Source organism: Chelon labrosus (assembly GCF_963514085.1).
Source record: "Chelon labrosus genome assembly, chromosome: 12".
Taxonomy (NCBI): domain Eukaryota; kingdom Metazoa; phylum Chordata; class Actinopteri; order Mugiliformes; family Mugilidae; genus Chelon; species Chelon labrosus.
Window position 1 is genome coordinate 14415332 of NC_140345.1, and position 15867 is coordinate 14431198.

Below are 15867 nucleotides of genomic sequence, written 5' to 3' on the forward strand. Positions count from 1 at the left end.
GTGCGTAAGAGCTGCTGTGGTGTGTTTTTATACTGAGACATGATGAGTTTTAAAATAATGTTCAGTGATCTGCAAGAAGACAAATGGATTATGTAGTATTTTTTTCTATTTATTTATTTATTAAATAGATGTGCACTTTTCTGTCTCACAACAAATGGCTTTAAAGGGACTTTAGTTGGAGGACATGGTGCTGCGAATCCAGGAGTTGTAGTTGCAGACCTTGGCGTAGACTCCAGGCTTGTTCCTCTGGGCACAGCCATAACCCCAGGACACAACACCCTGCAGCTGACCATTGCACACCACGGGGCCACCAGAGTCACCCTGACAGAGAAAGGACAAGAAGAGGTGTGAGTGGAGGTGTTCTGAAGTTTGGTTTGTCCACTTTAAGAAGCATAGTTCAGATCATACCTGGCAAGAGTCCTTGCCTCCCTCCAGGAATCCAGCACAGAACATGTTGGAGGTGATCTGTCCAGGGTAGGAGTTCTTGCAGCTGCTGTCGCTCAGGATGGGGGCATCCAGGCACATCAGACGATCAGGGTAGCTGCCTATATAGAAAGTACAAAAAATAATCTATATTAACACCCATACTACACCATGTACTCCATGTTTTTCTCCAGATGTGACTGAAAACTTTCACTGACTTCCAGAGGCACGGGTGTTTCCCCATCCAGAGATCAGACAGCGGGTGCCGGCGCCAGCGCAGCTGGAGGGCAGGGACACGGTGCGGACATAGCTGTTGAGGGTGGCAGGCTTGCTCAGCTTGATCAGCATGATGTCATTGTCCAGGTTACGGCTGCTGTATCTGGGGTGGCGGATGACCTTAGCAGAGTTGATGAACTGCTCGGTGCCCTCGTTGACGGCAATGTTGTGCTCACCAAGACGCACCTGGATGCGGCTGCAGAGAGAGACACATGAGAGGAATGAAGTAACACACACACAAAAATAAAGAAAAATGAATAATGTCTTTGCACTTACGACTTGTAGCAGTGAGCAGCAGACACCACCCAGGTGCTGGAGATCAGGGAGCCTCCACAGAAGTGGTAGCCAGAGTTCAGAGAGGCCTGGTAGGCCACAGAGTGCTTCCTGCACTCATAGCCTCCAACGATCTTGTCATCCTCAATGGGAGCGGCATCTGATGGGTTAAGATAATGTTAAGAATACAGATTGTTAGAATAGATATATGTACCATTTTAGCAATGCAACTCATGTTAATTAAAGTAAGACTCGTACTCACATGCCACAGCGAACAGAGCCAGAAGAATGAAAGACTTCATGGTGGTTTGTGTCCGAGCCTCGGTGACTGCTCAGCTCCACTGCAGCTCCTTTTAAACCCATCCTATCCCATCGTTATCTGATTGGCCAAGGACGCCCATTTCTATTTTTTTAACGTTATCTCTTTAAGTAACGTGTGTAAAAACACATCTGGAGAACCACTGCCAACAAACTGATGAGGTGGTGATCTACTGAGATCCCACCACATGTATAAGCATAAACATCCAAACTCAGCAAGTCTGTTTTTATTTATTTGGTAAGTATTTATTAAGCTGAACATTATGTATTTGCGTTACTTATTTCAGATTGTGCGATATTCATTTATTATTAAAAGCTAAAACTCCAAAAACAATCTCCCCTATACATTACATTGTTGAAGACAAGAAATAGATCTGTAATCTATCATACTGATCTTCACCTCTTTTACACATCCATGTGTTTTAAAAGAAATGTCATGACTTTGGTTGATTCTTTACAATGAGATAATGTTTGTGTTATTGTGTTACTAATTTGTGTTCATAATATTAAAACAAGAGTTTAAACATGCTTCATAATTTAACAAATACCTAAAGCTGCGATAAACTGGCGACCTGTCCAGGGTGTACCCCACCTCTCACCTGATGACAGCTGGGATATTCTCCAGCCCCCCTGTGACCCTTCACAGGACAAGCGGTTACAGAAGGTGATATTGATTAGCCTTGGCAAACAATACCCCATACCAGTGCTTTGCTAATGAGAAGTACAGTAACTGCAGAAGCAGTGAAGTTGAGAGAAATATAGATTTACATTTTTGTTAATGCTTCAGTTGCATGTGTCTTATTCTGCTACCCTTAAAATCACAGCCATAAAACCTACACAAAAGTAAAACAATCCAAATACAGCACTTTGTTTTTGTATAATCTAGTAAACTGCTTTGGCTTTCTTGTTCATATTAACTTAAGTGAGGAAGTTAACTTTAGCTTGACTTTTATTTACAATGCAAGTGTTTCAGTGTTGATCCACTATATATACAGAAATAAATATATATGAATTTACAATTGACTATATGAAATAAATGAAGTGGCTGAGAGGTGCAAATCAACATTACAAGTTGTGAAACACTTTTACAAAGCTTGAGACAAATTTACATTTCAGAAAACATTTTTACATATCATAAAACAAAATTACATGGCCATAACACACTTACAAGTCCCAAAACAAATTTACATTTCAGAAAACAATTTAACAAGACGTGAAACACTTTTACAATTCCCGAAACAAATGTACAAATATCAATCATCAACCGGAAAGGGAATGTACCAACTCTGGCGTTGAACAGGAAGTGATAACGGGAGCGGTCAATGCGAGTTGTTATTGTTGATGGTCAGCAATCGAGTGATGTTGTCCCCGTTTTGTGGCAAACACATGAAACGCGTAACGTGGCTTTGTTTTTCGTGATCTCTCATCATTTTCTGTCATTTGTGCTCATTCCCATGAGACTGTGAGGACTGACTGCGGCTCAGGGAACGGCACCATGGCCGCAATTCAGTTCACCCACAGCTTTATTATTTCAAAGTGGGAATTATATGAATAAAAAATAAAGCAAAGTAACGAGCATTAAATAGATTTTTGTATTATATTGAACAAACTCTCAATAAGACCACAGTTTGATAATTGTGGACCTAAAACAACTGAGAAAACACGTTTACATACTTTAACATTATAAAAACCTCTTTAACAAAAACAATTGCACATTTAGGTACGCCAGTGATAACAGCAACAAAGAACAAACAACATGTTTAGAATCCAAGCTCTAAAAAATGCCAGGTTACGCATCTTGTGTTTGCCACAAAACGGGCAAAACATCTCTCGATCGCTGTCCATCAACGACGACAACAACTCCTATTGGCCGCTCCTGTTGTCACTTCCGGTTCAACCTCAGAGTTGGTACGTTCCCTTTCCGGTTGATGGTTGATGGTTGATATTTGTAAATTTTTTTCGGGACTTGTGAAAGGGTTTCGCCACTTGTAAATCTGTTTCAGCATTTGTAAAAGTGTTTCGCGTCTTGTCAATTTGTTTTCTGAAATGTAAATTTGTTTCGGGTCTTGTAAATGTGCTATGGCCATGTAATTTTGTTTTATGATATGTAAAAATGTTTTCTAAAAAGTAAATTTGTCTCAAGCTTTGCAAAAGTGTTTCACATTTTGTGATGTTGATTTGCACCTCCATAAAAAGTTAATGCTAGCTTAACCACATGAAATACACTGGAGTCAAAGATGACATGTTACTCAGATCAGCTAAGGTACCTAGCTTAGCTGACATTTAACTGTTTTGTTTTTTCCGTCATTTCTTTTTATTTACAGGTATTAACAAAGGAAGAAACAAAAGCTGATCTTATCCCCACTTTTAGCTAAAGCTAGCATCAGCAGTTAGCTAACACTGGATATTTATGTTGTTAGCTAGCGAGCTTCCTGTTGCGCAAATGTGTCGTTATTGTCTTTAAATGGTACCATAGTGTTTTGTCTTGTTTGGATTTTGACAGCTTTGTTAAACAACAACTTCACTTTGTTGCAACTTCTAATAATCAAAATTAAATAGTAGATAAACATCATAACAGTGTATCCTAAATTCGTTACTGAAAACTTTCTAGCTATACATATCAAAATTTGTAAATGTGCTGTAAGTCTCAGCAACTGATATTTATGGAAAAACAATGGAAATGTCAAAGAAGTGTTTCAAAAAGATTTTTATTACACTCAACTCAAATTCACAAAGTGTACACGGTGTTATTGGGCACTATGTTGTAAACATTTTAATGTACAGTTTTCATTGGTTTAACACATATGACATGCTGCACATTCAGAGGATCATTCATTTAGTTGGAGGACATGGTGCTGCGAATCCAGGAGTTGTAGTTGCAGACCTTGGCGTAGACTCCAGGCTTGTTCCTCTGGGCACAGCCATAACCCCAGGACACAACACCCTGCAGCTGACCATTGCACACCACGGGGCCACCAGAGTCACCCTGACAGAGAAAGGACAAGAAGAGGTGTGAGTGGAGGTGTTCTGAAGTTTGGTTTGTCCACTTTAAGAAGCATGGTTCAGATCATACCTGGCAAGAGTCCTTGCCTCCCTCCAGGAATCCAGCACAGAACATGTTGGAGGTGATCTGTCCAGGGTAGGAGTTCTTGCAGCTGCTGTCGCTCAGGATGGGGGCATCCAGGCACATCAGACGATCAGGGTAGCTGCCTATATAGAAAGTACAAAAAATAATCTATATTAACACCCATACTACACCATGTACTCCATGTTTTTCTCCAGATGTGACTGAAAACTTTCACTGACTTCCAGAGGCACGGGTGTTTCCCCATCCAGAGATCAGACAGCGGGTGCCGGCGCCAGCGCAGCTGGAGGGCAGGGACACGGTGCGGACATAGCTGTTGAGGGTGGCAGGCTTGCTCAGCTTGATCAGCATGATGTCATTGTCCAGGTTACGGCTGCTATATCTGGGGTGGCGGATGACCTTAGCAGAGTTGATGAACTGCTCGGTGCCCTCGTTGACGGCAATGTTGTGCTCACCAAGACGCACCTGGATGCGGCTGCAGAGAGAGACACATGAGAGGAATGAAGTAACACACACACAAAAATAAAGAAAAATGAATAATGTCTTTGCACTTACGACTTGTAGCAGTGAGCAGCAGACACCACCCAGGTGCTGGAGATCAGGGAGCCTCCACAGAAGTGGTAGCCAGAGTTCAGAGAGGCCTGGTAGGCCACAGAGTGCTTCCTGCACTCATAGCCTCCAACGATCTTGTCATCCTCAATGGGAGCGGCATCTGATGGGTTAAGATAATGTTAAGAATACAGATTGTTAGAATAGATATATGTACCATTTTAGCAATGCAAATCATGTTAATTAAAGTAAGACTCGTACTCACATGCCACAGCGAACAGAGCCAGAAGAATGAAAGACTTCATGGTGGTTTGTGTCCGAGCCTCGGTGACTGCTCAGCTCCACTGCAGCTCCTTTTAAACCCATCCTATCCCATCGTTATCTGATTGGCCAAGGACGCCCATTTCTATTTTTTTAACGTTATCTCTTTAAGTAACGTGTGTAAAAACACATCTGGAGAACCATTGCCAACAAACTGATGAGGTGGTGATCTACTGAGATCCCACCACATGTATAAGCATAAACATCCAAACTCAGCAAGTCTGTTTTTATGTATTTATTAAGCTGAACATTATTCATTTGCATTAATTATGTCAGATTCTGCGACATTTATTTATTATTAAAAGCTAAAACTCCAAAAACAATCTCCCCTATACAGTACATTGTTGAAGACATTTAAGAAATAGATCTGTAATCTATCATACTGATCTTCACCTCACGTACAAATATGTGTTTTAAAAGAAATGTCATGACTTTGGTTGATTCTTTACAAGGAGATAATGTTTGTGTCAAAGAACTCATTTGTGTTCATAATGTTAAAATGAGAGTTTAAACATGCTTCATATTTAACAAATACCTAAAGCTGCGATAAACTGACCTGTCCAGGGTGTACCCCACCTCTCACCTGATGACAGCTGGGATATTCTCCACCCCCCCTGTGACCCTTCACAGGACAAGCGGTTACAGAAGGTGATATTGATTAGCCTTGGCAAACAATACTCCATACCAGTGCTTTGCTAATTGGAAGTACAGTAACTGCAGAAGCAGTGAAGTTGAGAGAAATATAGATTTACATTTTAGTTAATGCTTCAGTTGCATGTGTTTTATTCTGCTACCCTTAAAATCACAGCCATAAAACCTACACTGTAAGCAATTGCTGTAAATTTACAGCCAATTTTCAACATTAAAATACTGTTTTCGTGTTAAACAGCTTAGTACTGTAGTCAGCAATGCATTGTGGGCTGCTTAACTTGGAGCAACAGGACAGAGGCCCCAAACAGTATGGTGATGTTTTAAATTACAGCACACTACAGTATTTTTTGATTAAGCATGATTTGCACAAGCGCATTGTTGAGTTTGAGATCCCGCTCTCTGACCTGTTTACGTCCAAATAAAGGAGTTAAAAAAAACGTCCGTCACTGAACAATCAGTGGGCGGCGGTCGGTTCACTCCAACAGACCCTCGATCCAGGCTGCGACACAGAAGACCACAATGAGCAACAATGATACTGGTAAGGTAAAAACATTGAACTTTGTCTACCGTTAACGTTTGTTTCCAAGTATACCTGACTGGCCTTGACTCTGGCCGTAATCTCAGCACTCCCGCTCGATAGTTTATAAATGCTAACGTTAAGCTAGCGCTAACTTTAGCATTCTTCATTCAAACTATAAAGTTAACTTACATTAGCCGTCCTCTGGTCGTGGGTGGGTTATGTTATCACAGTTCGCTAGCTAACTGAGAAATAAAAGCAATCATTTGTAAACGTAATGTTATTTTGTGGCGGCATTGATGGTAGCTACCACGTTTAAGTTAGTTAACGTTACAGCTAATGTTATGTTCGTACCTTAAAATGCGTTTGCTCTGCTTAGTGTTTTTAATTGTTAACAGTGGCGCGAAGAGCCAACATTACTGTCTTAAAGTGCTCTGTGTTAAAGCTATTGAAGATAGTACCAACCATGACATGCTAGCTTGTCAGGAAGGGGGTTAACGCTCCAAAGTGTTTTGTTGTTGTTGCGTTTTTGACACTTGACATGTGGTAACGTTAGTTAATCCCCAGGTTCAAGCTGCAAACTTGACTGATGGTTATTTCTGCTGTCAATAGCATAAGGACATCTGTGATATTTTATTCACCCTCCTAATTATCTTGTGTTCAGTATTTATCAGCCATAATATTACAAGGCCCAGCTAGTTCTTGCTGGTAATGTTAATATGCTACACTGAATTTACATGTGGTAGAAAAGTACCAAAATGTTAGCCAGCTTCCCTAAAATCATAAAATAAAGTATATCTGTTTATGTTAAAAGTTGGGTAATTTGTGCATCATGTTAGTAGCTAACACACTTGATGGCTAACTTAAAAACTAAATAATGTATTCTCTTTCAACTTAAGGGAAGCAGCCACTAATCAGTCGTGTTTCTGCTGTGCAACCATGTGCATTTGGAAGGTCCTGCCAGTGATCATTGCTTGTGGTAAGTTCTATTTACAGTGTCATAAGGATATTATGATCTAACATGAAATCTGGAGATTTCTGAAACAATAACATGTCTTTTTTTTCTTCTTCTTTCTTTTTAATGCAGGAAAATGAGGTTGAAGAGCTGGAGCAAACAATGGCGATCTTTATCACTGAGAAAGAGGATCCTCTCTATCCACACAAAGACATTAAGACTGTCATCGAAGGAACAGAGGTCCTGAATGAGTTGCCCTCAGTTGCAACAGCTTTTGTGTTTAGTTGATAATAAGGCTTACATCTGAATAAGAAAATGTATGTCCTGGCATGATGTCTTAGGAGTTGAGCTACTATTGCAGCTCCATGATTTGTCTTCTGATGACATCAATAGTCTCGTTTCTGGTGTTCAGCTGAAGAAGACTGTTTATCTAAATAGATTTTAAACACATGTTCAGTGTTGTCAATTTATGGAACAATAAATATGAATGTGTTCTTAAGGAAAGTGTTCTGAGTAGTCACTGATCAAAATGTATTGAAAGCAATTTTTTAAAATTTGATTTACTATACATTTCAAATAATGACAACCATTACTTTTTTATTTGAGACAACCTAAAATAGTTATGCTCCAACCTAAAATAATTAGTTTGCTCCAACCTGAAAACAATTAGATTGCCCCAACCTTTAATTAGTGGTTGCATGGAGTTAAACTTTTCAGGTTAAACGAAATAAAATTATTTGCTTTGAGTTAATGTCAGATATTTCGTGTGATCGATTACCTCAATTTTTTTAAGTTGATCCAAGTTTTTAATTTTTTCAGTGGAGAGACACTTGAATCCAGGCTTAGGGTCAGGTTGAAATTGTTTGTTTACTGTAGACAGGCACTGTCTACAAAGTAACAACCTAAACAAAATATTATTTTAATTTCCAAATAATCACAGAAATATGCAGCATTTATTTTTTACTGTAATAGACTGTATAATAACAGTATGAATACAGAAATATACTGTATGTCTGGTTTACAGACTACTACTGTAAAATTACAGTATATTGCTGGCGTCTTTGCTGCCAGCTCTTTACTGTAAATTATAGAAATACAGGAATATACTGTTTTTATGGTTTACAGACTAATACCGTAAAGTATTTTACGTTTAAATACCGTTAAAATAACGGTATACTGCTGGCGTCTGTGCTGCCAGCTCTTTACTGTTATTTTACAGGAAAATTGTTTACAGTGTACACAAAAGTAAAACAATCCAAATACAGCACTTTGTTTTTGTATAATCTAGTAAACTGCTTTGGCTTTCTTGTTCATATTAACTTAAGTGAGGAAGTTAACTTTAGCTTGACTTTTATTTACAATGCAAGTGTTTCAGTGTTGATCCACTATATATACAGAAATAAATATATATGAATTTACAGTTGACTATATGAAGTATATAAAGTGGCTGAGAGGTGCAAATCAACATTGCAAATTGTGAAACACCTTTACAAAGCTTGAGACAAATTTATATTTCAGAAAACAATTTAACAAGACGTGAAACACTTTTACAATTCCTGAAACAAATGTACAAATATCAATCATCAACCGGAAAGAGAACGTACCAACTCTGGCGTTGAACAGGAAGTGATAACGGGAGCGGTCAATGCGAGTTGTTATTGCCGTTGATGGACAGCAATCTAGTGATGTTGTCCCCGTTTTGTGGCAAACACATGAAACGCGTAACGCGGTTTTGTTTTTCGTGATCGCTCATCATTTTCTGTCATGTGTGCTCATTCCCATGAGACTGAGGACTGACTGCGGCTCAGGGAACGGCACCATGGCCGCAATTCAGTTCACCCTATGCTGAATTTGTCACCCACAGCTTCATTATTTCAAAGTGGGAAATATATGAATAAAAAATAAAGCAAAGTAACGAGCATTAATTACATTTTTGTATTATAGACAACAAAACCTCTTGAAATACTTGTTTGTTTTTTCATAATTCATAAACAGACCACAGTTTGAGAATAGTGGCTCTAAAACAACTGAGAAAACACATTTACATACTTTAACATTATAAAAACCTCTTTAACAAAAGCAACTGCACATTTAGGTACGCCAGTGACAACAGCAACAAAGAACAAACAACATTTTTAGAATCTAAGCCTTGTAAATTTGTGAATTTTTCGGGACTTGTAAAAGTGTTTCGCGTCTTGTCAATTTGTTTTCTGAAATGTAAATTTGTTTCGGGTCTTGTGAATGTGCTATGGCCATGTAATTTTGTTTTATGATATGGAAAATGTTTTCTAAAAAGTAAATTTGTCTCAAGCTCTGTCCAGGGTGTACCCCTGCCTCTCGCCTGATTACAGCTGGGATAGGCTCCAGCAGACCCCCGCGACCCTTAACAGGAATAACCGCGTATAGAAAATGAATGAATGAATGAATGAATGAATGAATGTCTCAAGCTTTGCAAAAGTGCTTCACATTTTGTGATGTTGATTTGCACCTCCATAAAAAGTTAATGCTAGCTTAACCACATGAAATACACTGGAATCAAAAAGATTACATGTTACTCAGATCGGCTAAGCAACCTAGCTTAGCTGACATTTAACTGTTTTGTCTTTTCCGTCATTTAACTCCTGCTTTATTTGATTATGGTGGATTATGTGGAAAATATTACTTCATTCTTATTTACAGGTATTAACAAAGGAAGAAACAAAAACTAATGTTATCCCCACTTTTAGCTAAAGCTAGCATCAGCAGTTAGCTAACACTGGATATTTATGTTGTTAGCTAGCGCTTCCTGGGCGCAAATGTGTCGTTATTGTCTTTAAATGGTACCATAGTGTTTTGTCTTGTTTGGATTTTGACAGCTTTGTTAAACAACAACTCCACTTTGTTGCAACTTCTAATAATCAAAATTAAATAGTAGATAAACATCATAACAGTGTATCCTAAATACGTTACTGAAAACTTTCTAGCTATACATATCAAAATTTGTAAATGTGCTTTAAGTCTCAGCAACTGATATTTATGGTAAAACAATGGAAATGTCAAAGAACAGAAGTGTTTCAAAAAGATTTTTATTACACTCAACTCAAATTCACAAAGTGTACACGGTGTTATTGGGCACTATGTTGTAAACATATTAATGCACAGTTTTCATCGGTTTAACACATATGACATGCTGCACATTCAGAGGATCATTCATTTAGTTGGAGGACATGGTGCTGCGAATCCAGGAGTTGTAGTTGCAGACCTTGGCGTAGACACCAGGCTTGTTCCTCTGGGCACAGCCATAACCCCAGGACACAACACCCTGCAGCTGACCATTGCACACCACGGGGCCACCAGAGTCACCCTGACAGAGAAAGGACAAGAAGAGGTATGAGTGGAGGTGTTCTGAAGTTTGGTTTGTCCACTTTAAGAAGCATAGTTCAGATCATACCTGGCAAGAGTCCTTGCCTCCCTCCAGGAATCCAGCACAGAACATGTTGGAGGTGATCTGTCCAGGGTAGGAGTTCTTGCAGCTGCTGTCGCTCAGGATGGGGGCATCCAGGCACATCAGACGATCAGGGTAGCTGCCTATATAGAAAGTACAAAAAATAATCTATATTAACACCCATACTACACCATGTACTCCATGTTTTTCTCCAGATGTGACTGAAAACTTTCACTGACTTCCAGAGGCACGGGTGTTTCCCCATCCAGAGATCAGACACTTTGTGCCGGCGCCAGCGCAGCTGGAGGGCAGGGACACGGTGCGGACGTAGCTGTTGAGGGTGGCAGGCTTGCTCAGCTTGATCAGCATGATGTCATTGTCCAGGTTACGGCTGCTGTATCTGGGGTGGCGGATGACCTTAGCAGAGTTGATGAACTGCTCGGTGCCCTCGTTGACGGCAATGTTGTGCTCACCAAGACGCACCTGGATGCGACTGCAGAGAGAGACACATGAGAGAAATGAAGTAACACACACACAAAAATAAAGAAAAATGAATAATGTCTTTGCACTTACGACTTGTAGCAGTGAGCAGCAGACACCACCCAGGTGCTGGAGATCAGGGAGGCTCCACAGAAGTGGTAGCCAGAGTTCAGAGAGACCTGGTAGGCCACAGAGTGCTTCCTGCACTCATAGCCTCCAACGATCTTGTCATCCTCAATGGGAGCGGCATCTGATGGGTTGAGATAATGTTAAGAATACAGATTTTACTCACAGTGTTAGAATCGATATATGTACCATTTTAGCAATGCAACTCATGTTAATTAAAGTAAGACTCGTACTCACATGCCACAGCGAACAGAGCCAGAAGAATGAAAGCTTTCATGGTGGTTTGTGTCCGAGCCTCGGTGACTGCTCAGCTCCACTACAGCTCCTTTTAAACCCATCCTATCCCATCGTTATCTGATTGGCCAAGGACGCCCATTTCTATTTTTTTAACGTTATCTCTTTAAGTAACGTGTGTAAAAACACATCTGGAGAACCATTGCCAACAAACTGATGAGGTGGTGATCTACTGAGATCCCACCACATGTACAAGCATAAACATCCAAACTCAGCAAGTCTGTTTTTGTGTATTTATTAAGCTGAACATGATTAATTTGCATTACTTTTTTCAGATTGTGTGACATTTATTTATTATTAAAAGCTAAAACTCCAAAAACAATCTCCCCTACACAGTACATTGTTGAAGACATTTAAGAAATAGATCTGTAATCTATCATACTGATCTTTCACTTACGTACACATCCATGTGTTTTAAAAGAAATGTCATGACTTTGGTTGATTCTTTACAATGAGATAATGTTTGTGTCAAAGAACTCATTTGTGTTCATAATGTTAAAATGAGAGTTTAAACATGCTTCATATTTGACAAATACCTAAATTTACTAATTCCAAAATGTACAGAAAGTATGAATGTAACACATTATATTATGAATTATTTGATATTGATTAGCTTTGGCAAACAGTTCTCCATACCAGTTCTTCGCTAACAGGATGTACAGTAACTGAAGAAGCAGTGAAGTTGAGAGAAATATAGATTTACATTTTTATTGATGTTTCAATTGCATGCGTTTTAGTCTGCTGCCTTTAAAATCACAGCCATGAAACCTACACAAAAGTAAAAAACAATCCAAATACAGCACTTTGTTTTTGTATAATCTTTTAGTAAACTGCTTTGGCGTTCTTGTTCATATTATTGAGGAAATTAGCTTTAGCTTGACTTTTATTTATAGTCCATGTGTTTCAATGTTGATCCACTATTTATACAGAAATAAATATATATTAATTTACAATTGAGTATATGAAGTACGGGATAAAAAGTTAATACTCGCTTAACCACCAAATCACATGAAATACACTGGAGTCAAAAAGATGACTTGTTACTCAGATCGGCTAAGCTACCTAGCTTAGCTGACATTTAACTGTTTTGTCTTTTCTGTCATTTAACTCCTGCTTTATGTAATTATGGTGGATTATGTGGAAAATATCACTTCATTTTCATTTACAGGTATTAACAAAGGAAGAAACAAAAACTAATGTTATCCCCACTTTTAGCTAAAGCTAGCATCAGCAGTTAGCTAACGCTGGATATTTATGTAGTTAGCTAGCACTTCCTGGGCGCAAATGTGTCGTGATTGTCTTTGAATGGTACCATAGTGTTTTGTCTTGTTTGGATTTTGACAGCTTTGTTAAACAACAATTTCCCTTTGTTGCAACTTCTAATAATCAAAATTAAAAAGGAGATAAACATCATAACAGTATATCTTAAATACATTACTGAAAATTGTCTAACGCTACATATCAAAATTTGTAAATGTGCTTTAAGACTCAGCAACTGATATTTATGGTAAAACAATGGAAATGTCAAAGAAGTGTTTCAAAAAGATTTTTATTACACTCAACTCAAATTCACAAAGTGTACACGGTGTTATTGGGCACTATGTTGTAAACATTTTAATGCACAGTTTTCATCGGTTTAACACATATGACATGCTGCACATTCAGAGGATCATTCATTTAGTTGGAGGACATGGTGCTGCGAATCCAGGAGTTGTAGTTGCAGACCTTGGCGTAGACTCCAGGCTTGTTCCTCTGGGCACAGCCATAACCCCAGGACACAACACCCTGCAGCTGACCATTGCACACCACGGGGCCACCAGAGTCACCCTGACAGAGAAAGGACAAGAAGAGGTGTGAGTGGAGGTGTTCTGAAGTTTGGTTTGTCCACTTTAAGAAGCATGGTTCAGATCATACCTGGCAAGAGTCCTTGCCTCCCTCCAGGAATCCAGCACAGAACATGTTGGAGGTGATCTGTCCAGGGTAGGAGTTCTTGCAGCTGCTGTCGCTCAGGATGGGGGCATCCAGGCACATCAGACGATCAGGGTAGCTGCCTATATAGAAAGTACAAAAAATAATCTATATTAACACCCAAACTACACCATGTACTCCATGTTTTTCTCCAGATGTGACTGAAAACTTTCACTGACTTCCAGAGGCACGGGTGTTTCCCCATCCAGAGATCAGACAGCGGGTGCCGGCGCCAGCGCAGCTGGAGGGCAGGGACACGGTGCGGACGTAGCTGTTGAGGGTGGCAGGCTTGCTCAGCTTGATCAGCATGATGTCATTGTCCAGGTTACGGCTGCTGTATCTGGGGTGGCGGATGACCTTAGCAGAGTTGATGAACTGCTCGGTTCCCTCGTTGACGGCAATGTTGTGCTCACCAAGACGCACCTGGATGCGGCTGCAGAGAGAGACACATGAGAGAAATGAAGTAACACACACACACAAAAATAAAGAAAAATGAATAATGTCTTTGCACTTACGACTTGTAGCAGTGAGCAGCAGACACCACCCAGGTGCTGGAGATCAGGGAGGCTCCACAGAAGTGGTAGCCAGAGTTCAGAGAGGCCTGGTAGGCCACAGAGTGCTTCCTGCACTCATAGCCTCCAACGATTTTGTCATCCTCAATGGGAGCGGCATCTGATTGGTTGAGATAATGTTAAGAATACAGATTTTACTCACAGTGTTAGAATAGATATATGTACCATTTTAGCAATGCAACTCATGTTAATTAAAGTAAGACTCGTACTCACATGCCACAGCGAACAGAGCCAGAAGAATGAAAGCCTTCATGGTGGTTTGTGTCCGAGCCTCGGTGACTGCTCAGCTCCACTACAGCTCCTTTTAAACCCACCCTGTCTCACCGTTATCTGATTGGCCAAGGACGCCCATTTGTAGGTTTTTTATCGTTATCTCTTTAAGTAACGTGTGTAAAAACACATCTGGAGAACCACTGCCAACAAACTGATGAGGTGGTGATGTACTGAGATGATTAAGTATAAACATCCAAACTTGGCATGTCCGATATTATGTCTTTATTAAGCTGAACATGATCCACTTGCATTAATTATCTCACACCATGCGTTTTTTCATTTATTATTAAAAGCTAAAACTCCAAAAACAATCTACCCTATACAGTACATTGTTGAAGACATTTAATAAATAGATCTGTAAGCTAGATCAACTTATGTACACATCTTGTTTTTTAAAATATATGTCATGACTTTGGTTGAATCTTCACAATGATGTGTTATAAATATGTTAATAATTTATATTAATAAATGTGCCACATGCCGGACAGGAGGAAACATATTGCCTCTCTTTATCCCCCTCTCCTGTTTGTTTTTGTAAGTGTTAATTCCACTTGGGGAAGTCTGGTTGTGCCTGCTGATTGGTTGGTTCAGCCTTAGATTGTCCAATCACGACCCAGGGCCGACATAAAAAGGGACCCAGCCGGAGGATCAACGCTCTCTGCTGTTCTGCTTTGCTTGCTCTACTCCCTGCTGCTTTGCTGCTTGCATTGATCAAACAGCTGCTTATTGCTGCTTACTTTGATTTCTGTTACCTGCCTCGTTAGTTATTTAGACGTGTGGACCTAAGCTTTCCATTTATGTCAGTTGTGGTGGAAGGTGCGGGGTAAAGTCAGATTGGGGTACCCTCTACCTCCTCACGTAGGTAACGTTTTGTTTATTCACACTAGCATTATCGGCTGGTGCCACCCATGTATTTTTTTTTTATTACACCTTTCTGTAGATATAATAGGCCTTTTTGTTGCTTTCAACTTTGAGAAGTTTGATTGTTATGCCTTGTTTAGTTATATTGCATTCATTTAGTCAAATGCCACAGTGAGCAGAGCATTAGAAGAAGGAAAGCTTTCATGGTGGATTGAGTCCAAGCCTCGGTGTTACCTCAGCTTCACTGCAGCTGCTTTTAAACCTGGCCTGACCCCTTGTTATCTGACTGGCCAAGGACAGCTTATTTTTTTCTCGCAGAACAACCTGTGTGAAAACACATCTGGAGTACAAGGGAACAACATATTGATAATGTCAGATTTAGTCACACCACCGGTCACGTACACTGCATTTATGAAAAACAGGAATGAATGGCTTTGTTTAGAAGGATTGTGTGTGTTAAGTTGTATTACTATGTATCTTTTTCTAACCTTCGAATATGAT

The 15867-nt window shown here is 39.7% G+C and overlaps 4 protein-coding genes across 4 annotated transcripts; all 4 read right to left on the reverse strand.

Moving 5' to 3' along the window:
* Positions 1-171: 171 nt before the first annotated feature.
* LOC311497364 (trypsin-3) lies at positions 172-1274 on the reverse strand (the record flags this gene model as incomplete). The annotated part of the gene is made up of 5 exons (XM_084557644.1): positions 172-321; positions 409-541; positions 638-895; positions 976-1132; positions 1235-1274. The coding sequence occupies 5 exons, from the start codon at positions 1272-1274 to the stop codon at positions 172-174; spliced, it is 738 nt and encodes a 245-aa protein (XP_084413770.1).
* A 2483-nt stretch (positions 1275-3757) lies between these two features.
* LOC311497597 (trypsin-3) lies at positions 3758-5229 on the reverse strand (the record flags this gene model as incomplete). The annotated part of the gene is made up of 5 exons (XM_084557908.1): positions 3758-4276; positions 4364-4496; positions 4593-4850; positions 4931-5087; positions 5190-5229. 5 exons carry the CDS (start codon positions 5227-5229, stop codon positions 4127-4129), a joined length of 738 nt encoding a protein of 245 aa, XP_084414034.1. The 3' UTR covers positions 3758-4126.
* A 5246-nt stretch (positions 5230-10475) lies between these two features.
* On the reverse strand, positions 10476-11736 carry LOC311496524 (trypsin-3-like; the record flags this gene model as incomplete). The annotated part of the gene is made up of 5 exons (XM_084556411.1): positions 10476-10711; positions 10799-10931; positions 11028-11285; positions 11366-11542; positions 11636-11736. 5 exons carry the CDS (start codon positions 11734-11736, stop codon positions 10562-10564), a joined length of 819 nt encoding a protein of 272 aa, XP_084412537.1. The 3' UTR covers positions 10476-10561.
* A 1538-nt stretch (positions 11737-13274) lies between these two features.
* LOC311497366 (trypsin-3-like) lies at positions 13275-14485 on the reverse strand (the record flags this gene model as incomplete). Its single annotated transcript, XM_084557646.1, has 5 exons — positions 13275-13519; positions 13607-13739; positions 13836-14093; positions 14176-14332; positions 14446-14485. 5 exons carry the CDS (start codon positions 14483-14485, stop codon positions 13370-13372), a joined length of 738 nt encoding a protein of 245 aa, XP_084413772.1. The 3' UTR covers positions 13275-13369.
* Positions 14486-15867: the final 1382 nt, after the last annotated feature.